General features: G+C 44.1%; 1 protein-coding gene across 2 annotated transcripts in view; it reads left to right on the forward strand.

Moving 5' to 3' along the window:
* LOC110533939 (ephrin-B2) overlaps nt 1-12,780 on the forward strand; it is a 35,684-nt gene extending 22,904 nt beyond the window's left edge. For both annotated transcript variants that reach the window (XM_021618527.3, XM_036990360.2), the window contains exons 3-5: nt 9,662-9,754; nt 9,958-10,014; nt 10,094-12,780. In XM_021618527.3, coding sequence (XP_021474202.2) covers nt 9,662-9,754; nt 9,958-10,014; nt 10,094-10,506 — 563 coding nt within the window. In that variant the 3' untranslated portion in view covers nt 10,507-12,780. The remainder of the gene's footprint in view (nt 1-9,661; nt 9,755-9,957; nt 10,015-10,093) is intronic.
* Nucleotides 12,781-25,685: the final 12,905 nt, after the last annotated feature.

The following is a 25,685-nucleotide window of genomic DNA, read 5'->3' on the forward strand; positions in this document are numbered from 1 at the left end:
GCGTAGGTGGCTATGATTATGTTTTGTTTTTGTCTTGCAGGTTTTGGAGGGTGTGTGTATGTGTGTGACAGTTGGGCAGTATGGGCCTGTCCGAGGGATCCAGGCAGAGCATAATCAGCCATTACACAGCTGATGGAGCACCGCTGTTTTCTCTTCCTCTTTGCCTGTCTGACAATGTGTCTGCATGTGTTTCCTCATCCTGTGTGTTATCTCCACCAGCGTCTTATCTCTCCCTATCCCCACTGGAGCTGACAGGACCATGACCCAGAAAACCCTTTCAGATTTCAGCCTCCGATAGAGCCTCTACGTCTCCTCATCTCTGTCTCTCTCTCTAACTCTCTCTCGCTCAATCTCTCTCTCCACATTCCCTGTTTCTTAATTTAGTCTTCCCTTCCCTTCTCTCTCTCCCTCCCACTCCCCCTGTTTGTGCTCTCAGCCTCTCTCCCTTCCTCCCTCCTTCTCTTCTTCCATCTCCCCTGCTCTCTTTCACCTCTGTCTTATTTCTGCCATCGATTCACCTTTTCCAACCCTTCCTCCCTGCCCTATTTTGGTCCGTCTTTCTTTTACGCTATTGGAAATCAGCTCGCTGTGTTTTGGGCTTCAGCGTCATGCCCTATAACTACAGAACTAGCCAATGTGGAGAGAGACATTGCTCTGCAATGTAATGATGTACATGATGTACCTGAGGTACAATGCTGATGAGGGAGAGGTTTCTGTGATGAAGATGTAGACGGAGACACAGATGGCCTGCAGAGACAGAAAGCGTTGATAGCCAGAGCGGAACAGCGAAAGAGAGAAGACAAGGAAGGACAGGTGATGCTGAGTCACAGGTGTGAATCTGTCTATTTAACTAAGGTGAACCCTGACCCTAAATCTGAGTACCTGCTTCAACTGCCAAGCCTTCTATTGCCTAATAACCACAGTTAGTATTCAGTGAACGGCCTCATCCAATCAAAGAGAGGTGAAGCGTCATCTGTTTCAATTTGTGTCCAATCAGGCGGTGTCCTCAGTGACTCCACGAATTACAGATTAGTGCACTGAGGCAGGGCTACTGCTATTTGGCTCCGGAGACACTGCTGCCCACACAGATTGGGGAAAATTGTTTCGGCCCAAGTTACAACTCACAAAAAAAAAACACAAATTCAATTTGAAAGAGGGTGTGTTAGCCTATAAACCAATTATTTGAAGCGTGCATGGACAGAGATGTAAGGGAGAATAGAGAGGGAAGAATCTGAGTGTTTAAAGCGGCAATCAGCAGTTCAAACGATAAGAGTGTTCTCTGCCCCTGTTTTGGTAAAAAGCTGAGCGATGGGACTGGAGAAATGTAACCACTCTTAAAATCATAGACAGAGCTATGGATGCAAGGACTGACCATCAATAATATCATTTTTTTTAAATTAACCATGTTTTGAGGCTTTATAGTGTTTTACATTTACTTTGTTTACAAACATTTGGTTCTGATGGCATGGTTGAACTAAGCTCATGAGGCATTTAGAAGTTATATTCTTCAAGAATCAATGAGTACATTTCAGTCATAAGTAAAAAAAATATATATTAAAAAAAATGGATGTAGCAAATGCAGAAGGGCCCTTTATCAATACAAGGAACCCTATTCAATCAACCCCAGTCACCAGATTCCTAAGATAAGTATATTTGTGCCTTGTTGGAAGCAGGTTTAAATCAATAGGCAGGGGAATTTCTTGCAGTACACATGGTTTGGGTGAGTGCATGTGAATGTAAACGTGCGCTCATGCAGCACAATACAAAAACGTGTTTTAGACCATACAGTGGGGCAAAAAAGTATTTAGTCAGCCACCAATTGTGCAAGTTCTCCCACTTAAAAATATGAGAGAGGCCTGTAATTTTCATCATAGGTACACTATACAGTGCCTTGCGAAAGTATTCGGCCCCCTTGAACTTTGCGACCTTTTGCCACATTTCAGGCTTCAAACATAAAGATATAAAACTGTATTTTTTTGTGAAGAATCAACAACAAGTGGGACACAATCATGAAGTGGAACGACATTTATTGGATATTTCAAACTTTTTAAACAAATCAAAAACTGAAAAATTGGGCATTCAAAATTATTCAGCCCCTTTACTTTCAGTGCAGCAAACTCTCTCCAGAAGTTCAGTGAGGATCTCTGAATGATCCAATGTTGACCTAAATGACTAATGATGATAAATACAATCCACCTGTGTGTAATCAAGTATCCATATAAATGCACCTGCACTGTGATAGTCTCAGAGGTCCGTTAAAAGCGCAGAGAGCATCATGAAGAACAAGGAACACACCAGGCAGGTCCGAGATACTGTTGTGAAGAAGTTTAAAGCCGGATTTGGATACAAAAAGATTTCCCAAGCTTTAAACATCCCAAGGAGCACTGTGCAAGCGATAATATTGAAATTGAAGGAGTATCAGACCACTGCAAATCTACCAAGACCTGGCCGTCCCTCTAAACTTTCAGCTCATACAAGGAGAAGACTGATCAGAGATGCAGCCAAGAGGCCCATGGTCACTCTGGATGAACTGCAGAGATCTACAGCTGAGGTGGGAGACTCTGTCCATAGGACAACAATCAGTCGTATATTGCACAAATCTGGCCTTTATGGAAGAGTGGCAAGAAGAAAGCCATTTCTTAAAGATATCCATAAAAAGTGTCGTTTAAAGTTTGCCACAAGCCACCTGGGAGACACACCAAACATGTGGAAGAAGGTGCTCTGGTCAGATGAAACCAAAATTGAACTTTTTGGCAACAATGCAAAACGTTATGTTTGGCGTAAAAGCAACACAGCTTATCACCCTGAACACACCATCCCCACTGTCAAACATGGTGGTGGCAGCTTCATGGTTTGGGCCTGCTTTTCTTCAGCAGGGACAGGGAAGATGGTTAAAATTGATGGGAAGATGGATGGAGCTAAATACAGGACCATTCTGGAAGAAAACCTGATGGAGTCTGCAAAAGACCTGAGACTGGGACGGAGATTTGTCTTCCAACAAGACAATGATCCAAAACATAAAGCAAAATCTACAATGGAATGGTTCAAAAATAAACATATCCAGGTGTTAGAATGGCCAAGTCAAAGTCCAGACCTGAATCCAATCGAGAATCTGTGGAAAGAACTGAAAACTGCTGTTCACAAATGCTCTCCATCCAACCTCACTGAGCTCGAGCTGTTTTGCAAGGAGGAATGGGAAAAAATGTCAGTCTCTCGATGTGCAAAACTGATAGAGACATACCCCAAGCGACTTACAGCTGTAATCGCAGCAAAAGGTGGCGCTACAAAGTATTAACTTAAGGGGGCTGAATAATTTTGCACGCCCAATTTTTCAGTTTTTGATTTGTTAAAAAAGTTTGAAATATCCAATAAATGTCGTTCCACTTCATGATTGTGTCCCACTTGTTGTTGATTCTTCACAAAAAAATACAGTTTTATATCTTTATGTTTGAAGCCTGAAATGTGGCAAAAGGTCGCAAAGTTCAAGGGGGCCGAATACTTTCGCAAGGCACTGTAACTATGACAGACAAAATGAGGGAAAAAAATCCAGAAAATTACATTGTTGGATTTTTCATGAATTTATTTGCAAATTATGGTGGAAAATAAGTATTTGGTCAATAACAAAAGTTTATCTCAATACTTTGTCATTGCCAACAAAGGGTATATAACAGAGGTCAAATGTTTTCTGTAAGTCTTCACAAGGTTTTCACACACTGTTGCTGGTATTTTGGCCCATTCCTCCAAGCAGATCTCCTCTAGAGCAGTGATGTTTTGGGGCTGTTGCTGGGCAACCCGGACTTTCAACTCCCTCCAAAGATTTTCTATGGGGTTAAGATCTGGAGACTGGCTAGGCCACTCCAGGACCTTGAAATGCTTCTTACGAAGCCACTCCTTCGTTGCTCGGGCGGTGTGTTTGGGATCATTGTCATGCTGAAAGACCCAGCCACGTTTCATCTTCAATGCCCTTGCTGATGGAAGTAGGTTTTCACTCAAAATCTCACGATACATGGCCCCATTCATTCTTTCCTTTACACGGATCAGTCGTCCTGGTCCCTTTGCAGAAAAACAGCCCCAAAGCATGATGGTTCCACCCCCTTGCTTCACCGTAGGTATGGTGTTCTTTGGATGCAACTCAGCATTCTTTGTCCTCCAAACACGACGAGTTGAGTTTTTTACCAAAAAGTTATATTTTGGTTTCATCTGACCATATGACACTCTCCCAATCTTCTTCTGGATCATCCAAATGCTCTCTAGCAAACTTCAGACGGGCCTGGACATTAACTGGCTTAAGCAGGGGGACACGTCTGGCACTGCAGGATTTGAGTCCCTGGCGGCGTAGTGTGTTACTGATGGTAGGCTTTGTTACTTTGGTCCCAGCTCTCTGCAGGTCATTCACTAGATCCCCCCGTGTGGTTCTGGGATTTTTGCTCACCGTTCTTGTGATCATTTTGACCCCACGGTGTGGGATCTTGCGTGGAGCCCCAGATCGAGGGAGATTATCAGTGGTCTTGTATGTCTTCCATTTCCTAATAATTGCTCCCACAGTTGATTTCTTCAAACCAAGCTGCTTACCTATTGCAGATTCTCTCTTCCCAGCCTGGTGCAGGTCTACAATTTTGTTTCTGGTGTCCTTTGACAGCTCTTTGGTCTTGGCCATAGTGGAGTTTGGAGTGTGACTGTTTGAGGTTGTGGACAGGTGTCTTTTATACTGATAACAAGTTCAAACAGGTGCCATTAATACAGGTAACGAGTGGAGGACATAGGAGCCTAACAGAAGTAACAGAAGAAGTTACAGGTCTGTGAGAGCCAGAAATCTTGCTTGTTTGTAGATGACCAAATACTTATTTTCCACCATAATTTGCAAATAAAATCATTAAAAATCCTACAATGTAATTTTATGGATTTTTTTTCTCATTTTGTCTGTCATAGTTGAAGTGTACCTATGATGAACATGACAGGCCTCTCTCATCTTTTTAAGTGGGAGAACTTGCACAATTGGTGGCTGACTAAATAATTTTTTGCCCCACTGTATATCTGTTTACTATGTTAAGATGGAATAGGAGCCAATGTCTTGCACACAGTAAAAAGTATGTTACGATCAATACATCATTGCAAATGGTTTATTGTCAATCCTAAATTCATACATTTTAGCATCCTTCCACCTACTGTAACAGCCAGCCATGTGTAAAGCTTAATCTCTGTGAGCTGAGCAGAGTTTGTTTTAATGGATGTTAAAGCCTGCCACTTTTTATGTGCCCCGCAGCCACAACATAACCTTATCTGAGTCAGACATCAGAGTCCAACCCCACTATATCAACCAGGGATAGAGCAGCACTGCACTGCACTGTACTGCATGCAGCTTGGCTGAGTCATGTTTAGAACATAGCCTACACACAGACCACACCTCATTTAGAACACCAGATAACAGGCTTGTTAACAATGGGCTGATATTAGGCTACTGTACTTTACAACATACAGATTGCAGTCTAGATTTCCAACCATGTCTAGCCAAACCTATCCACTTCCCTGTAAGGGAACGTTGACTGCACGTTGACTGCTATGGCATTACGTTGGCTGCACGTTGACTGCTATGGTGCTACATTGACTGCACGTTGACTGCTATGGTGCTACATTGACTGCACGTTGACTGCTATGGCGTTACGTTGACTGCACGTTGACTGCCATGGCGTTAGTTGACTGCACGTTGACTGTTATGGAGGTACATTGACTGCACGTTGACTGCTATGGTGCTACATTGACTGCACGTTGACTGCTATGGTGCTACATTGACTGCACGTTGACTGCTATGGCGCTACATTGACTGCACGTTGACTGCTATGGCGTTGTGTTGACTGCACATTGCCTGCTATGTCATTACGTTGACTGCACTTTGACTGTTATGGCATTATGTTGACTGCACGTTGACTGCTATGTCACTACGTTGACTGCACGTTGACTGCTATGGCTTTATGTTGACTGCACGTTGACTGCTATGTCATTACGTTGACTGCACGTTGACTGCTATGGCGGTACATTGAACACACGTTGACTGCTATGTTATTACTTTAACTGCACGTTGACTGCTATGGCGTTATGTTGAATGCACGTTGACTGCTATGGCGGTACATTGAATGCACGTTGACTGCTATGTCATTACGTTGACTGCACGTTGACTGCTATGGCGTTACTTTGAATGCACGTTGACTGCTATGGCGTTACATTGAATGCACATTGACTGTTATGTCATTACGTTGACTGCACGTTGACTACTATGGCGTTACTTTGAATGCACGTTGACTGCTATGGCGTTACATTGAATGCACGTTGACTGCTATGGCGTTACATTGAATGCACATTGACTGTTATGTCATTACGTTGACTGCACGCTGACTGCTATGGCGTTACTTTGAATGCACGTTGACTGCTATGGCGTTACATTGAATGCACGTTGACTGCTATGGCGTTATGTTGAATGCACGTTGACTGCTATGGCGTTACATTGAATGCACGTTGACTGCTATGTCATTACGTTGACTGCACGCTGACTGCTATGTCATTACGTTGACTGCACGCTGACTGCTATGGCGTTACATTGACTGCATGTTGCAAGGCGCATGCCGGCAAAAAAATGCAGCAGGATATTTGAGTTCAGTGACCTCCCGTAAGACAGTGTCCCTGTTTTAACACCCTGGTGGACAGAGTGGGCGAGAGAGAGACTGCCTGCCCTGTTTACCAACTTGGCCCTAATGTAGCTTCCCAATGTGTCTGTATGTGCTGCTACTGCTGATGGAGACTGGCCAATTGGGCAGAGTGACAGCTGACGTGGGCACAACTAAAGCCTGAATCTGCTGAACTGAATTAAACTGATGTTTTCAGATTCAGAGTGTGTAATAAGAATGTCCATAGGGGGAGCATCAGGTAAGGTAAGTGTACTGCCCGCGTCTGAGTGATTGAAGCGGGGAGAACAGGTCGTGGCTTGGGTGGCTGGGGTCCCTGATGATCTACTTGGCCTTCCTGCGACACCTGGTGTAGGGCACTATGGTATTGAAGGCCGAGCTGTAGTCAATGAACAGCATCCTCACATATGCATTCCTTTCGTCCAGGTGGGTTGTTGTGTGGGGAAAAGGGTTTATGCAAGGCACAGAGATTTCTTTAATTTCACATGGGATGGGTTAAACGGGTCACGATTTAGCCCGGTTAAAGGCGGGGTAAACCCATCTTGTGGAGTTACACTCCTTGGTCAACACAGGTCAATCCCTTAGCTGCTCTCTCACTTAGAAGAGAGGGGGAGGTTTGGCAAGGGGAGGAGGGGGGGTGGGGTTGGGCTAAGTAGGTTACTCGCTGGGTCAATTTAGGATATGCCAGAGGAGAAAATACCCCCCCCCCCCTCCTCCTGTCGCTTGTCTGTGTATAAATCCTCCTCTGTTACAGAGTGGGTGTGTTTGTGTGTTAATGGGTCAGTCTTGTTTTACTTTCCCTTTTGTCTTGTGTTGGGGGTTTTTCCGAGCAACTTCCGCCTGTTTCTGTCCGTGGCTGTACATCACGCCCTCTCTCTCTCTTTCTCTCCTTCACCACAGATCATCATCTCCATTACGAGCTCCTCTTTTTCTCCTTTGCTCTTTTTCTCTGCTCTTCTTCTATGTCTCGCCCCAAACTTGGTCATCATCTCCATTACTCACTCCTCCTTGGTCATCATCTCCATTACTCACTCCTCCTTGGTCATCATCTCCATTACTCACTCCTCCTTTGTCATCATCTCCATTACTCACTCCTCCTTGGTCATCATCTCCATTACTCACTCCTCCTTGGTCATCATCTCCATTACTCACTCCTCCTTGGTCATCATCTCCATTACTCACTCCTCCTTGGTCATCATCTCCATTACTCACTCCTCCTTGGTCATCATCTCCATTACTCACTCCTCCTTGGTCATCATCTCCATTACTCACTCCTCCTTGGTCATCATCTCCATTACTCACTCCTCCTTGGTCATCATCTCTATTACTCACTCCTCCTTTGTCATCATCTCCATTACTCACTCCTCCTTGGTCATCATCTCCATTACGCACTCCTCCTTGGTCATCATCTCCATTACTCACTCCTCCTTGGTCATCATCTCCATTACTCCTCCTTGGTCATCATCTCCATTACTCACTCCTCCTTGGTCATCATCTCTATTACTCACTCCTCCTTGGTCATCATCTCCATTACTCACTCCTCCTTGGTCATCATCTCTATTACTCACTCCTCCTTGGTCATCATCTCTATTACTCACTCCTCCTTGGTCATCATCTCCATTACTCACTCCTCCTTGGTCATCATCTCCATTACTCACTCCTCCTTGGTCATCATCTCTATTACTCACTCCTCCTTGGTCATCATCTCCATTACTCACTCCTCCTTGGTCATCATCTCCATTACTCACTCCTCCTTGGTCATCATCTCCATTACTCACTCCTCCTTGGTCATCATCTCCGTTACTCACTCCTCCTTGGTCATCATCTCCGTTACTCACTCCTCCTTGGTCATCATCTCCGTTACTCACTCCTCCTTGCGTCTCTCTTCTTTCTGCTTCTCATTTAATTAACCTAACATACTTTCTGTTCTCTATCATTCCATTATTTATTGCTCTTCTGTTCTATCACTCTTTCATTTATGGTTTTTACACCTAATTGGAAGAAAAGGAGGGAGGGAGACATCTTTCCTTACATCTATACTTTACCTACTGTTGTATTTTAAAGCCTCACGCGGTAAATAGGAGGTAGAGGCTGTAGGAGGGTGTCATGTGGTGTGATTATGGCTGATGAGGGTTTAAATGGCCACTGGTCTTGGTTTGGATTAATATGACTGGGTTTGGGTTTAAAAGGTCAGGGGATGTGGCTGGGTTGTGGTGGTCAGTGTGTCTGGGGTGTTGTGTGCGTGATATGGCTGTGGCTTCGGGTTTATAGTGTGTCTAATAGAACATGGCTGTGTCTTTGTGTTCACAGTGTGTCTGATAGAACATGGCTGTGTCTTTGGGTTCACAGTGTGTCTGATAGAACATGGCTGTGGCTTTGGTTTCACAGTGTGTCTGATAGAACATGGCTGTGGCTTTGGGTTCACAGTGTGTCTGATAGAACATGGCTGTGGCTTTGGGTTCACAGTGTGTCTGATAGAACATGGCTGTGTCTTTGGGTTCACAGTGTGTCTGATAGAACATGGCTGTGTCTTTGGGTTCACAGTGTGTCTGATAGAACATGGCTGTGTCTTTGGGTTTAATGTGTCTCATAGAACATGGCTTCTGGCTTCCTGCTTAGACCTTGTCCCCCTGACCAGAAGGCCCAGCTGTGCCATGGTTTTGTGTGTGTGTGTGTGTGTGTGTGTGTGTGTGTGTGTGTGTGTGTCTGTGTGTGTGTGTGTGAGCTTGCCTGATGTTACGTGTTGAAGTGTGTCACGTTACAGAGTGTGTAAGTGTGGTTTCAGAATATATGTATGAATGTATGTATTACCATGTGTGAAAAAAAGATGGGAATAATTTGAGGGCTTTTGACTCCATGTAGTTTGCTGCTGAGGTAATCCAACCTGACAATATTTGCTTCAACTGCATAGTTTGACATGTGTGTGGGATAGTGTTAGGTATCTCTCTAACAGTAGTCTTCCACTCCTCCTCTTCCTCTCTTAGCTACCTCTGATGGGACGAGGCAGGGGCTGGACAGCACGAGAGGAGGAGTGTGTGTGACACGAGGGATGAAGGTGATTCTCAAAGTGGGACAGAGTGAGTATCTTCACCATCCTTACTGTTAAATATATATATTCTCTTTGATTTGCTGTAATTAGTCTTTCAATAGTAATCATCCTCGTATAAATTCATCTGCATGGGGTCTGGCATATTCTTGTACAGATTTTGTAACAATATTCATGAAACTGTGCTATGTAATGTTGTTCACAACCCTAAAGAAACTGTGGGATTTCCCATAGATGCATATGGCCTCCCACCCAAACCCAAACCAGACTCAAACCGCTTCCACCCCAAAGGTACAGTACTCTCCTCACTGGTTTAATGATACAGTATCTACAGTATTAGTCATTGATCCTAACCCCTCTTCCCTAACAGGGAACGGTACCACGCCCAAGGCTGGTGGAGAGGGCGGGGGGAACAACCCTTTACCTTCCTCTAACGTGGCGGTGATCACTGGAGCGGCAGGGGGCGGAGCCTTCCTCCTCATCGTGACGTCTGTCGTCTGTGTGGTGTGTTACCGCTGGCGACAGAACAAGCACTCTGAGACCCATCACCCCACCCTGACCCTGACCACCCTAACCCCCAAGAGGGGCAGCAACAACGGGGCCGGCTCCTCCGCCGGAGGAAACAACGGCTCGGAGCCCAGTGACATCATCATCCCGCTGCGGACTTCAGACCAGGCTTACTGCCCGCACTACGAGAAGGTGAGCGGGGACTACGGTCACCCCGTCTACATCGTCCAGGAGATGCCCCCCCAGAGCCCAGCCAACATCTACTACAAAGTATGAGGGAGACATCTAGACGGCCCAGCTGGCATAGACGCAGTATCCACAAATAGACTGCTGTTTTCAACGTAGAAATCCAACTGTCCCTCTAGCTCCCTCCACACCCTTATCCTCCCACCTCCCTCTCTATGACTGACTGTCGGGATGGCTACCCTCACCCTCCTGCCCTATGGACTGTACTGTACAGTGGCCTGCCACTGTGGATGGATGGGGGGGGGGGGGGTGTATTGGTGGGGGTAGGACCTCTTCCCTGCTTTGAACCCTGTGATTGGGTCCATGAGGCCTGGGCATGAGGGCCATTAAACTGGTGGACTCACAGTGGCAGCGGCTCAGTGTCGCCTCTCACTCAAAGTGAGAGCTGACACTAGATATGAAATGTCAAAACTTTTCAAATGGTTAGTCTGTGTGTGTGTGTATATTTGCGTGAGTGAACGTGTTTTTGTGTGCGTGCGCACGTACGCACAAGCAGTACGTCTGCTCGTGTGTGGTGCGTGATAACTTTTGTTTTCGGGGTATGTCAGTCTTAAAACCAAAACCACACAAGCAAATATCAAAGCAAGATTTCTACCCACGGTCATCCTTTACAGATGACATAATATAATGATTTCCTAACTCGTTTGTAGATATTTCAGTTCAGATTTCTGTTAGGCACTGTTTTCTTGTCAGTGTTGTATGTTCTCTGTTTTGGAGTCTAGATGAGATCTAGGTACTGGTATTTAGGATTGTGTTTTGTGTTCGTCTTCGAAATGAAGGATCTACTCTTCCTTTATCCCATCCTCTCACTCACTCTACAATGCCTTAGCATTGAAATAGTTCACTTTTCTGTATATAAAGTTTCACAGAGGAAGGAGGAGAACAGCACAAAGAGGTGTACTCAAGAAGAGGAAGAGTATTGGCAACGTGTTTGAACAGACGAACCCACAAACACTGTGATTCTCCCATACTGTACACACAGCTACACACACACACATCCACACACAGCTACAGAAACCTTTTAACCCCACTGTGTTGTTTATGTTGCTCCTCTGTGACTGGTGAAAGTGTCTTTTTTCGAGACAAATGATCTGTTTGGTTTTGTGGCAGCTGCAGTCTCTTTTCATTCCCCACAATGCATTGGTAGCTGATGACCAACGGTTGGCTGGCTGAGGAGAGGAATGCAGCAAGTAAAGAAAGTGAAAAGGTCAGAGGTCATCGTTGAAATGCCACAGACGACAGTCAACATATATAGCACCATGGTGGAGTCCATGCCAATGTGACTTAGAACATCCTTTGTCTACGGGACCGTTTCAACACAATGTGCTATGGAGGAAATGTCTTACACGCTGGCTTTACAAACTCAGTCCTCGAGTCTCAGGACCACATCTCATACACAGAAATAGATGTATTGTTTGATGTTTTCATACAAACTAATGGATTCCTATTGCCGTTTTTATGTAGTGTGATGACTTCTAGGATGTTGAGGTCTGTAGTCAGAGTGTTGGAGGAAGTGACGGAGTGATCGGAAACATCACAGATCAGTCCAGCTCCGGCTGGGTCTGACACCTCTCTGGGACATTTCATCACTCTGGGTCTGACACCTGTCTGGGTCTGACACCTGTCTGGGTCTGACACCTGTCTGGGTCTGACACCTCTCTGGGACATTTCATCACTCTGGGACATTCTGGACCTCATACTTACATCACAACTCTTCGACAACATTGGACTCTGATTGGACAACAAAGCAACAGCACACTACCTGAGACATGGCGGCAGACGCCTCTGATAAGAAAGTGATTTTCTGGGTGCTAGAATAAACATGTCCTGTCCTTGTGTACCCTTCAAGACATTCTGCTTTTAGTTCTCTACCAGGGACCAGCTGGACTTAAGGCCAGTGTAATTCTGTGTCCCATTCTACCGAATTCTGTGTACCATTTGCCATAGTGTTTCATTTGTCTTTCTCAACTACTATTTTCCACTCAGTCATTTTGTGCCAATAACCTCATCCAGAGGAGGGGGCCCTGCTTTTCAGAACTGAGGAGAGATGGATCAGGTGTTGGTGAGACAAGGGATGAGACAATGGTTTGATGTGGTAGGCAGATGGATAAGGAGACCTTTTTGAGATCGATGAGACTGAATGTTGAGACTTTGCAGGACACTATAAGATGGTTTATGTTGCCTCCCCAGGGTCTCTGCTCTCCTGTCCCTTCCCAATCATCTCTTTCCAGACGTACATTCCAGTTTTTTTTTTTGGGGGGGGGGGGGGGGGGAATTACATAAAAACCTAAGTATGTTATAAAATCATTGCGTCTCAAGTGTGTTTCTTTGAGTGTTCATGTTGACACAGGTGTGTTCTTCTGAGGCTCCTGTTCCCTCCTCTCACACTGCATCTGTTTCAGAATAACACGCGCACACAGTTCTAACCGCTTGTTTGATCCGCAGTCTCATTTGGTTGGTTGCTGCTAGGCAATACGGGAATTTGAATTGTCCAATGCCTTATTTTTCCCTTACCCTTTGTGTACGTGTATGCATCCTTCTCTTCGTCTCTCCTTGTACCCACATGAAAAAAATAACATGGTCTAAAAACTGTATTACTCTCTTTAACGTACTATGGGATTCACTGTAGTATTACTCTCTTTAACGTACTATGGTATTCACTGTAGTATTACTATATTTACGTACTATGGGATTCACTGTAGTATTACTCTCTTTAACGTACTATGGTATTCACTGTAGTATTACTATATTTACGTACTATGGTATTCACTGTAGTATTACTATATTTACGTACTATGGTATTCACTGTAGTATTACTATATTTACGTACTATGGTATTCACTGTAGTATTACTCTCTTTAACGTACTATGGTATTCACTGTAGTATTACTCTCTTTAACGTACTATGGTATTCACTGTAGTATTACTATATTTACGTACTATGGTATTCACTGTAGTATTACTACATTTACGTACTATGGTATTCACTGTAGTATTACTATATTTACGTACTATGGTATTCACTGTAGTATTACTATATTTACGTACTATGGTATTCACTGTAGTATTACTATATTTACGTACTATGGGATTCACTGTAGTATTACTCTCTTTAACGTACTATGGTATTCACTGTAGTATTACTATATTTACGTACTATGGTATTCACTGTAGTATTACTATATTTACGTACTATGGTATTCACTGTAGTATTACTATATTTACGTACTATGGGATTCACTGTAGTATTACTATATTTACGTACTATGGGATTCACTGTAGTATTACTCTCTTTAACGTACTATGGTATTCACTGTAGTATTACTATATTTACCTACTATGGTATTCACTGTAGTATTACTACATTTACGTACTATGGTATTCACTGTAGTATTACTACATTTACGTACTATGGAATTGACTGTAGTGTTTTTGCGGACACGACTAGTGTTTTTGCGGACTTCACGGTAGTATTCACTATAGTATTTTGTGGACATGACTAGTATACTGTAGTATTTTTGCAGACATGACTGTAAAAACACCTGCCGGATAGGGTTAGCTAAAATGGCACCACCAGACAACGCCAGTTACTGTTCAGTGAGGGGAACACCTCAACCAGAACATATGACAGGTTCGTGACAGGCCACCCATTGAGTTGGGTGAGTTTTGAAAAATGCAACGGACCAGACAACACCCGAGCCAAAATATAGCATTTCTATCACAATAGTAACAAACGTTAGAAAAGGTTCTAGGCCCATTGAAGGGAAATAGTACAGAGGCAAATACAAAGAACATGCAATGTTTATTCAAGCCTAGAAGATTAGGTTTGCTTATTTGACAGATAAATAACACACATGAGAGTACACCAAAATAACTTAAATTGTTACTTTCACTAGATAGCTTTCTGAAATACAGTGTTTTCGCAGAGATTCAGCTGACCATGTTCACAAAATGACAAGCAATACTGTACTATTGATGGGAGGAAATAACAGTAACCTCTGCATTTACGTAAATAGATATTTTAGAAATACAAATGACTTTACCTAAAGTGCCCTTATTGCAGGGTGATACCAATAAAGTGCCTGGACCTCGAACCAGCAAAGCCTCTCCAAACAAACTGAAACCCAAAGGACATTATTGCAGTGGCGAACATCTTGAACATTTTTACACATGAATAATCTCACTGATAGTCAAACTCAACGCATACCATTCAGAACAAAATCGACCACACCCCCAAAACATTTCTTCAAGTCAGTCTGGTCACAAAATGGTTGCTCACAGAATTAAAAAAAATACTCATGCGCGCACAGACACACACACACACCACACAACCAAGGATTGCTTTTATACATTTCCTGCATGTCCTCCCTTGCCCAGGGAAACACTGACCAAAACGTTGGTTCCTAGACTAGATTTAGATTATTATTATACATTATCATCTACTGTGGGACTCCAGTTAAAGAGCAGGTGGAGGTAGAGATGATTATTATACATTATCATCTACTGTGGGACTCCAGTTAAAGAGCAGGTGGAGGTAGAGATGATTATTATACATTATCATCTACTGTGGGACTCCAGTTAAAGAGCAGGTGGAGGTAGAGATGATTATTATACATTATCATCTACTGTGGGACTCCAGTTAAAGATCAGGTGGAGGTAGAGATGCAGTTCAGTTTAAGAGTTTATAGATTCAGGACATGGAGAGGATTCAGTGCCTTAATAAGAAAGTATTCCTACCCCTTGACCTATTCCATGTTTTGTTGTGTTACAGCCTGAATTCAAAATGGATTAAATAGATTTTAAATAGCCTTGCTGAAGCACCCCCAGATCATCACCGATCCTCCACCAAATGTCACAGTGGTTGTGAGACCTGGAGAGGCCTACAAGCCACAGTGTCTCGCACCTACTGTGAAATTTGGTGGAGGATCTGTGATGACACCCCCCACGGTGCTTCAGCGAGGCTGGAATCAGGCAGATTTGTCTTTGTGAAGGACGCATGAATCAAGCCACGTACAAGGTTGTCCTGGAAGAAAACTTGCTTCCTTCTGTTCTGACAATGTTCCCAAACTCTGAGGATAGTTTTTTCCAGCAGGACAATGCTCCATGCCACACAGCCAGGTCAATCAAGGTGTGGATGGAGGACCACCAGATCAAGACTGTCATGGCCAGACCAATCTCCAGACCTGAACCCCATTGAAAACCTCTGGAATGTGATCAAGAGGAAGATTGATGGTCACAAGCCATCAAACAAAGCCGAGCTGCTTGAATTTTTGCTCAGGAGTGACATAAAGTCCCCCAACATCAATGTGAAAGACTGGTGGAGAGCATGCCAAGACGCATGAAAGCTGTGATTGAAAATCAGGGTTATTCCACCAAATATTGATTTCTAAACTCTTCCTAAGTTAAAACATTAGTATTGTGTTGTTTAAAAATGAATATGTACAGTGGGGAGAACAAGTATTTGATACACAGCCGATTTTGCAGGTTTCCCTACTTACAAAGCATGTAGAGGTCTGTAATTCCAGAAAATCCCATTGTATGATTTTAAAGCAATTCATTTGCATTTTATTGCATGACATATTACTCCAGTGCTAGCCTCCCTACACTGGCTACCTGTTAAGGCAAGGGCTGATTTCAAGGTTTTACTGCTAACCTACAAAGCATTACATGGGCTTGCTCCTACCTATCTCTCTGATTTGGTCCTGCAGTACATACCTACACGTACGCTACGGTCACAAGATGCAGGCCTCCTAATTGTCCCTAGAATTTCTAAGCAAACAGCTGGAGGCAGGGTTTTCTCCTATAGAGCTCCATTTTTATGGAATGGTCTGTCTACCCATGTGAGAGACGCAGACTCTCGCAGTCTCAACTTTTAAGTCTTTACAGGAGACTCATCTCTTCAGTGGGTCAAATGATTGAGTGTAGTCTGGCCCAGGAGTTTGAAGGTGAACGGAAAGGCTCTGGAGCAACGAACCGCCCTTGCTGTCTCTGCCTGGCCGGTTCCCCTCTTTCCACTGGGATTCTCTGCCTCTAACCCTATTACAGGTGCTGAGTCACTGGCTTACTGGTGCTCTTTCATGCCGTCCCTAGGAGGGATGCGTCACTTGAGTGGGTTGAGTCACTGATGTGATCTTCCTGTCTGGGTTGGCGCCCCCCCCCCCTTGGGTTGTGCCGTGGCGGAGATCTTTGTGGGCTATACTCGGCCTTGTCTTAGGATGGTAAGTTGGTGGTTGATGATATCCCTCTAGTGGTGTGGGGGCTGTGCTTTGGCAAAGTGGATGGGGTTATATCCTTCCTGTTTGGCCCTGTCCGGGGATATCATCGGTTGGGGCCACAGTGTCTCCTGACCACTCCTGCCTCAGCTTCCAGTATTTATGCTGCAGTAGTTTATGTGTCGGGGGGCTAGGGTCAGTTTGTTATATCTGGAGTACTTCTCCTGTCTTATCCGGTGTCCTGTGTGAATTTAAGTATGCTCTCTCTAATTCTCTCTTTCTCTCTTTCTTTCTTTCTCTCGGAGGACCTGAGCCCTAGGACCATGCCTCAGGACTACCTGGCATGATGACTCCTTGCTGTCCCCAGTCCACCTGGCCGTGCTGCTGCTCCAGTTTCAACTGTTCTGCCTGCGGCTATGGAATCCTGACCTGTTCACCGGATGTGCTACCTGTCCCAGACCTGCTGTTTTCAAATCTCTAGAGACAGCAGGAGTGGTAGAGATACTCTTAATGATCAGCTTTGAAAAGCCAACTGACATTTACTCCTGAGGTGCTGACTTGTTGCACCCTCCACAACTACTGTAATTATTATTATTTGACCATGCTGGTCATTTATGAACATTTGAACATCTTGGCCATGTTCTGTTATAATCTCCAACCGACACAGCCAGAAGAGGACTGGCCACCCCTCATAGCCTGGTTCCTCTCTAGGTTTCTTCCTAGGTTTTGGCCATTCTATGGAGTTTTTCCCACCCACTGTGCTTCTACACCTGCATTGCTTGCTGTTTGGGGTTTTAGGCTGGGTTTCTGTTCAGCAGTTTGAGATATCAGCAGATGTACGAAGGGCTATATAAACAAATTTGATTTGATTTTGAACTATTAAAGACTACCAGAACCAACTGGAACCAACTGGATTCTCCAATTACAATGAAGACAAAATACAAACCCTCCAACCCAAAAAAGGCCTATGGGGTTGATGGTATCCTAAATTAAATTATAAAATATACAGACCACAAATTCCAATTGGTTATACTTAAACTCTTTAACATCATCCTCAGCTCTGGCATATTCCCCAATATTTGTAACCAAGGACTGATCACCCCAATCCAGAAAATTGGAGACAAATTTGACCCAATAACTACTGTGGGATATGCGTCAACAGTAACCTTGGGAAACCCCTCTGCATTATCATTAACAGCAGACTTGTACATTTCCTCAATGAAAACAATGTACTGAGCAAATGTCAAATTTGCTTTTTACCAAATTTCCGTGTGACAGATCACATATTCACCCCGCACACCCTGATTGACAAACAAAGTAAAGTATTCTCATGCTTTGTTGATTTTTGAAAAAGCGTTCGACTCAATTTGGCACGAGGGCCTTCTATACAAATCGATGGAAAGTGGTGTTGGGTGGGTGGGGGGGACACATACAACATGATAAAATCCATGAAACAACAAGTGTGTGGTTAAAATTGGCAAAAAACACACATTTCTTTCCACAGGGCCGTGGGGTGAGACAGGGATGCAGCTTAAGCCCCACACTCTTCAACATTGATATCAACGAATTGGCGAGGGCACTAGAACAGTCTGCAGCACCCGGCCCCACTCTACTTTATTCTGAAGTCAAATGTCAACTGTTTGCTGATGATCAGGTGCTTCTGTCCCCAACCAATGAGGGCCTACAGCAGCACCTAGATCTTCTGCATATATTCTGTCAGACCTGGGCCCTGACAGTAAATCTCAGTAAGACAAAAATCATGGTGTCCTAAAAAAGGTCCAGTTCCCAGGACCACGAATACAAATTCCGTGCGGTAGCAGAGAAAACAGTCTATGACTGATGCTGAGCAGTTACCATACCAGGCAGTGATGCAACCGGTCAGGATGCTCTCGATGGTGCAGCTGTATAACTTTTTGCGGATCTGGGGATCCGTGCCAAATCTTTTTAGTCTCCTGAGGGGGAAAAGGTTATGTCGTGCTTCATGATTGTCTTGGTGTGTTTGGACCATGATAGTTTATTGGTGATGTGGACACTAAAGAACTTGAAACTCTCAACCCGCTCCACTACAGCCCCTTTGATGTTAATGGGGGCCTGTTCGGCCTGCCTTTTCCTGTAGTCCACGAACAGCTCCTTTGTCTTGATCACATTGAGGGAGAGGTTGTTGTCCTTGCACCACACTGCCAGTTCTCTGACCTCCTCCCTATAGGCTGTCTCTTCTTTGTCGGTGATCAGGCCTGCCACTGGGTGTAACAGTATACCTTCTGCCCCTCTCCTCGCCCCAACCTGGGCTCGAACCAGGGACCATCTGCACACATCAACAGTCACCCTCGAAGCATCGTTACCCATCGCTCCACAAGTGCCGCGCTCCTTGCAGAGCAAGGGGAACCACTACTTCACGGTCTCAAAGCGAGTGACGTCACCGATTGAAACGCTATTAGCATGCACCACCGCTAACTAGCTAGCCATTTCACATCGGTTACATGAGCGCTATCACACAGTTATCCAGAACAGATGGTGCTCTCGTGCATGATTCAGTGTTGCTTGCCTCGTCTGGTAGGCTCGTGTCACTGGGCAGCTCGTGTCTGGGTTTCCCTTTGTAGACCGTAATAGTTTCAAGCCCTGCCACATACATGGAGTGTCAGAGCCGGTGTAGTAGGATTCAACCATAATCCTGTATTGACTCTTTGCTTGTTTGATGGTTTGTCTGAGGGCATAGCAGGATTTCTTATAAGCATCCGGATTAGTGTCCCGCTCCTTGAAAGCGGCAGCTCTAGTATTTATCTCGTTGCGGATGTTGCCTGTAATCCATGGCTTCTAGTTGGGATATGTACGTACGGTCACTGTGGGGACGACGTCATCGATTAACTTATTGATGAAGCCAATGACTGAGGTGGTGTACTCCTCAATGCCTCAATCCCCACTCGGGGACTCACGAGAGGAAAGTTACTATAGATATTGCAGGAGTTTCCCCTTGAAATCATACATGTCCATGGTAAGGACAATTTGGTTGCTGATTGTCTTACGAGGGTGGGCAGTCAATTCGTTTTTTTGCATTTAGCAAGTTGTTGCCGTTGCTCAATTTGTTTTTTGACTGCATGTTTTGCCATGTTGGAGATTAGTATTGTTTTGGTTGCGCTAGTTCCAGGAGGATGAGAGTTTTAGAAAAATACATTATTTTACCCGTTTCTCAAAACTGAGTTTTAGGTAACTATAAAAATTCAAAAGGCTCTCGCAAATCTGAGCTATCTTTTATGCAGGTGCATCGTCAGAGCTGATGAAGGCATTGAGGCCAATACGTAATTCTTATTAAAGAGCAGTTATACTATCAAGAAGAGTGTGCTGGTCTCTTCTTTTATTCTCATTTTAGGCAACTATATATTTTTTTTCAAGTAAAGTGCGTTTTGTCTTATATTTAATTGTTGACAGCCATTGGAGAACACAATGCCTTTAAGTTGGTTATGTTGTGCAATGGAAGTTGTTTTCTGTTGGTGGTGATCAAAAAATATAGGATATATTTGTTGTCTTAGGGGGAAGGTGTTACATGTTTTCGTTTTTCCATTTATGTTTTGAGGTTGGACTTTAGCATGTATGGCTCGTCAGCCCGGAGGACCCACCGATTGGTGTCACCTCGTTGGTCAGTATGCGTTACACATGTGCTGGTTGCCATCTCGTTAGTGTGATGGTGTTTCACCTGTGCTGGCCCAGGTGCTATTTAAGAGTGACTGGCCCTGTGCTCCAGTTGTCTTTAGAGATGTGGAGGGTTAATACCTTTAGTTGGTGAGGCTTAACTTAATTTCAAGACAAACAAGCCTTTAGCTTTTCTTCCCTGTTTTTGTTTTGCTCCACCTTTTTCCATTTGGTTTGGTGTGTGTTTTTCATTTTTTTGCTTCGTTTTGGGCAAATTTATTGGGTGCTCATGGTGGATATCTTTTTGGTTCCAGTTTTGGTTGCTAGTCAACTTTCAGTTAACACCCACATGAGTCTTTTAGAACCCCTCCTAAAACCACACCTGTTTAGTGTTGGTTGCCAGTGGCTCTTTGTTGCTCTGTTTAAGCAACATTTTTGGTTTTCTTGCTGGGAAATGTAACAAACCTGCCAAGAATGCCCTCCCCCGCATCCACATTGAATTTTGTGTTGAGATTGAAAACCAACTGGCAGTTCCTTTTGACTTCACCAGTATGAATCATCAATCAGACAACCAATACATACCCAGATAGTGGCTTGCTCTACTCAGTCATCAATATGCTAGGTATTTGAAATGAGCCTCTGTGATGTCTGAGTTGAGCAAGCCACTATCTTGGTACGTATTATTGGTTTCTGGTAATGCATGAAAGGAACTGCCAGTTGGCCATTAGTCTTTGTACAGAATTCCATGCTTAGTGACATAGATACGTGGGAGGGCACTTGCGGCAGTTGTGCCCTCTATTTAACTCTATGGAAATGTTTTTAGATGGACAGGTTTGAAGGTGTCTCCTTTCAATCCGGGTCTTCAAACCGACAGAGCTGAGGAGTTGTGCACGTCAAACACACAGCATGCGTCCTTAATGAGTACAAGTCTTATCTTATAAAAGATGAGTACTCCCAAACCATTGTTTTCTATAGTTGATATCAGCTGCTAATAGCTGTGACATGCTAATGTCTAAACATTTTGAGTGTATTGCACTGTTCTCTTCGGTGCTTGTACTGTAAATGGGCACATGTTAGTTGCACTTGTGCATTGCCTTTGTTACGCTAAGTAGGCCTGCTGTATGGCTATGCTTGCTACTTTTGTTAAGATGGCAGGCAATCACTATATAGCAGTGGATAAATTGGCGTACTATAGCAAGGTGCAGGCAGCACCTTTCTGGCCATTCATTGTTAACTGCTGTTTATGCCTAAGTTTAACCAGTAATATGCTTATTGAAAATCTGTTGACGTAGATATTTTGCCATAACAGCCGCTGTATTATGCATGTCACTTATTGTTTGCACCTCTCTACTTTTAGACAAACCATACAAAGCCAATGAAGTCTCAATTCAAGATGAGTTGTGTCTGTCAATCCCTGCCATGTACCTTCTCCATTACCTGACTCTTAAACTGAACTGCATCTCTGCCTGCTCTTTAGCTGGGGTCCTACAGTAGGTGGACATCACTTAAACTTCAAACAGTTAGACTCTTGTAACTGAAGAAAATTGACAGGCTACGAACTCAAGTTTTGGTTGGTGTTTCCCTGGGCATGGGGGGACATGCAGGAAATTTACAAAGGTCCTGCGTGTGAATAGGTTGTATGGCATCCTTGCTTTTGGTTTATTTCTGTGTGTAACCATTTTGACTGCTTTGAAGAAATGTTTGGAGTGTGGTCGATTGCTCTGAATGTGTTGCGTTTAGCCATCCGTTTATTAATGTGATACTATTCAAGATGTTCTTCATGTAAAGCCACTGCATTGTCCTTTTGTTTGAGGAGGCTTTGCTGGTTTGATATCCAGGCATTTTTTTGGCATCACCCTCCAAAAGGAAAGTACATTGTGTTTCTAAAATAACCAATGTATTCAAATGGGTGACTGTCTTTACTACCATCAGAAGTACAGTATTTGTTTTGGTCATCTTGAGAACTTCAGCTGAATCCATGAAACATTGTATTTCGGAAAGCTGTCTCGTGGATGCAACAGATTGAAGTCATTTTGGTATACTCTTAATGTGGGCTGATCTGTCAAACAAGCTAATCGAAAGTTTAAACGTTGCGTGTTCATCTGTCTCTGTACTGTTTCCTGTTAATGGTCCTCGAACCTGTGTAACATTTAGATATTACAATTGTAAAGTTATTTCGGCAGGGTAGCCTAGTGGTTAGAGCGTTGGACTAGTAACCGGAAGGTTGCAAGTTCAAACCCCCGAGCTGACAAGGTACAAATCTGTCGTTCTGCCCCTGAACAGGCAGTTAACCCACTGTTCCTAGGCCGTCATTGAAATTAAGAATTTGTTCTTAACTGACTTGCCTAGTTAAATAAAGGTAAAATAAAAAAGAATGGTTAAGGTGTTGACTGTTTGTTGATTAGAGTCAACTGTTCTGAGCGCCGCAAAGTTTATTTGAAACGTGCGCAGAATACAGGTGTAGACCTTACAGTGAAATGCCTACTGGCTCTAACCAACAGTGCAATTTTTAAGTAAAAAAAAAGGTATTAGGTGAACAATTAGCATAGAAATAACAACCGTAAAAAAAGACAGTGACGAATAACAGCGAGCCTATATACAAGCACCAGTTAGTGAGGCTGATTGAGATGGTATGTAGGTATGGCTAAAGTGACTGCATATATGCTAAACAGAGTGTCGCGTAAAAGAGGGGGTGGCAGGAAACAATGCAGATTGTGCGGGGGCACCGGTTAGTTGAGGTAGTATGTACTTGAATGTCTAGTTTAAAGTGACTGCATATGATAAACAGAGAAGCAGCAGCGTGAAAGGTGGGGTTGGGGGGCCACTTGATTACCTGTTCAGGAGTCTTATGGCTTGGGGGTAAAAACTGTTGAGAAGCCTTTTGGTCCTAGACTTGGCACTCCGGTACAGCTTGCAATGTGGTAGTGGAGAGAACAGTCTATGGCTGGGTTCGTTTACTATATTTATGGCCTTCCTCTGACACGGCCTGGTGTAGAGGTCCTGGATGACAGGTAGTTTAGCCCCAGTGATGTACTTGGCCATACGCACTACCCTCTAGTGGCTTGTGGTCAGAGGCCGAGCAGTTGACGTACCAGGCAATGATGCAACCAGTCAGGATGCTCTCGATGTTGAAGCTGTAGAACCTTTTGAGGATCTGAGGACCAATACCAAATCTTTTTAGTTTCCTGAGGGGGAATAGGCTTCTTCGTGCCCTCTTCACGACTGTCTTGGTGTATTTGGACCATTCTAGTTTGTTGGTGATGTGGACACTAAGGAACTTGAAGCTCTCAACCTGCTCCACTACAGCCTATCGGTGAGAATGGGGGCGTGCTCAGTCCTTTTCCTGTAGTCCACAATCATCTCCTTAGTCTTGGTTACGTTGAGGAATAGGTTGTTATTCTGCACCACCCGGCCAGGTCTCTGACCTCCCTATAGGCTGTCTTGTCGGTGATCAGGCCTACCACTGTTGTCATCTGCAAACTTAATGATGGTGTTGGAGTCGTGCCTGAGCTTTGAGGGTACTATGGTGTTGAACGATGAACTGTAGTCAATGAATAGCATTCTCACGTAGGTGTTCTTATTGTCCAGGTGGGAAAGGGCAGTGTGGAGTGCAATAGAGATTGCATCATCTGTGGATCTGTTTGGGTGGTATGCAAATTGGAATGGGTCTAGGGTATCTGGCATAATGGTGTTGATGTGAGCTATGACCAGCCTTTCAAAGCACTTCATGGCTATGGACGTGAGTGCTACGGGTCTGTAGTCATTTAGGCAGGTTATCTTAGTGTTCTTGGGCACAGGGACTATGGTGGTCTGCTTGAAACATGTTGGTATTACAGACTCAATCAATACGTGATTTAGCTCATCTGTTAGGCTCGTGTCACTGGGTAGCTCGCGGCTGTGCTTCCCTTTGTAGTATGTAACAGTTTGCAAGCCCTGCCACATAAGACGAGCATCGGAGCCGGTGTAGTACGATTCAATCTTAGCCCTGTATTGACGCTTTGCCTGTTTGATGGTTCGTCGGAGGACATAGCAGGATTTCTTAAAAGCGGCAGCTCTACCCTTAAGCTCAGTGCGCATGTTGCCTGTAATCCATGGCTTCTGGTTGGGGTATGTATGTACGGTCACTGTGGGGACAACGTCCTCGATGTACTTATTGATAAAGCCAGTGACTGATGTCATCGGAAGAATCCCGGAACATGTTCCAGTCTGTGATAGCAAAACAGTCCTGTAGTTTAGCATCTGCTTCATCTGACCACTTTTTTAGTCACTCACTGGTGCTTCCAGCTTTAATTTTTGCTTGTAAGCAGGAATCAGGAGGATAGAATTGTGGTCAGATTTACCAAATAGTGGGCGAGGGAGAGTTTTGTACACTTCTCTGTGTGTGGTGTACAGGTGATCTAGAATTTATTTCCCTCTGGTTGCACATTCAACATGTTGATAGAAATGAGGTAGAACTGATTTGTTTCCATGCATTAAAGTCTCCGGCCACTAGGAGCGCCGCCTCTGGGTGAGCGGTTTCCTGTTTGCTTATTTCCTTATACAGCTGACTGAGTCCGGTCTTAGTGCCAGCATCCGCCTGTGGTGGTAAATAAACAGCCACCAAATGTACTAGATGAAAACTCTCTTGGCAAATAGTGTGGTCTGCAGTTTATCATTAGACACTCTTCTTCAGGCGATCAAAACGTAGAGACTTCCTTACATTTCGTGCACCAGCTGTTGATTACAAATATGCACAGACCTCCCCCTCGTCTTTGCAGCGTTTATCCCGCAACCTGAATATCCATGTCATCATTCAGCCACGATTCCATGAAACATAAGCTGTTACAGTTTTTGATGTCCAGTTGGTAGGATATTCGTGATCGTACCTCGTCTAATTTATTGTCCAGTGATTGCACGTTGGCGAGTAATATTGACAGTAATGGCAGCTTTCCTACTCGCCTTCTGCAGATCCTTACGAGGCACCCCGCTCTGTGTCCTCTGTACCGGCGTCTCTTCCTCTTGCCAATAACTGGGATGTTGGCCTTGTCGGGTGTTCGGAGAATGTCCTGTGCGTCCTGCTTGTTGAAGAAAAAATATTTGTCTAATCCGAGGTGAGTGATCGCTGTCCTGATATCCAGAAGCTCTTTTTTGCCATTTCTGCCACCGTATCTTATATACAAAATAAGTTACAAATAACGTGAAAAAAAACAAAATGGCCCAATTGGTTGGGTGCCCTTAAAACTGCTGCCATTGTGAACCTGTGTCTTATGTTCTGGTTGAGGTGTTCCCCTCATTCAACAGTAACTGGCATAGTCTGGTAGTTGTGCCATTCTTATCTAACCTAGTCAGCAGGTGTTACTAGTCATGTCTTAAACGTTATAGTAAATACTG

This window comes from Oncorhynchus mykiss, chromosome 10, assembly GCF_057628025.1.
Source record: "Oncorhynchus mykiss isolate SJ-2025 chromosome 10, ASM5762802v1, whole genome shotgun sequence".
In the NCBI taxonomy this organism is placed as follows: Eukaryota; Metazoa; Chordata; class Actinopteri; order Salmoniformes; family Salmonidae; genus Oncorhynchus; species Oncorhynchus mykiss.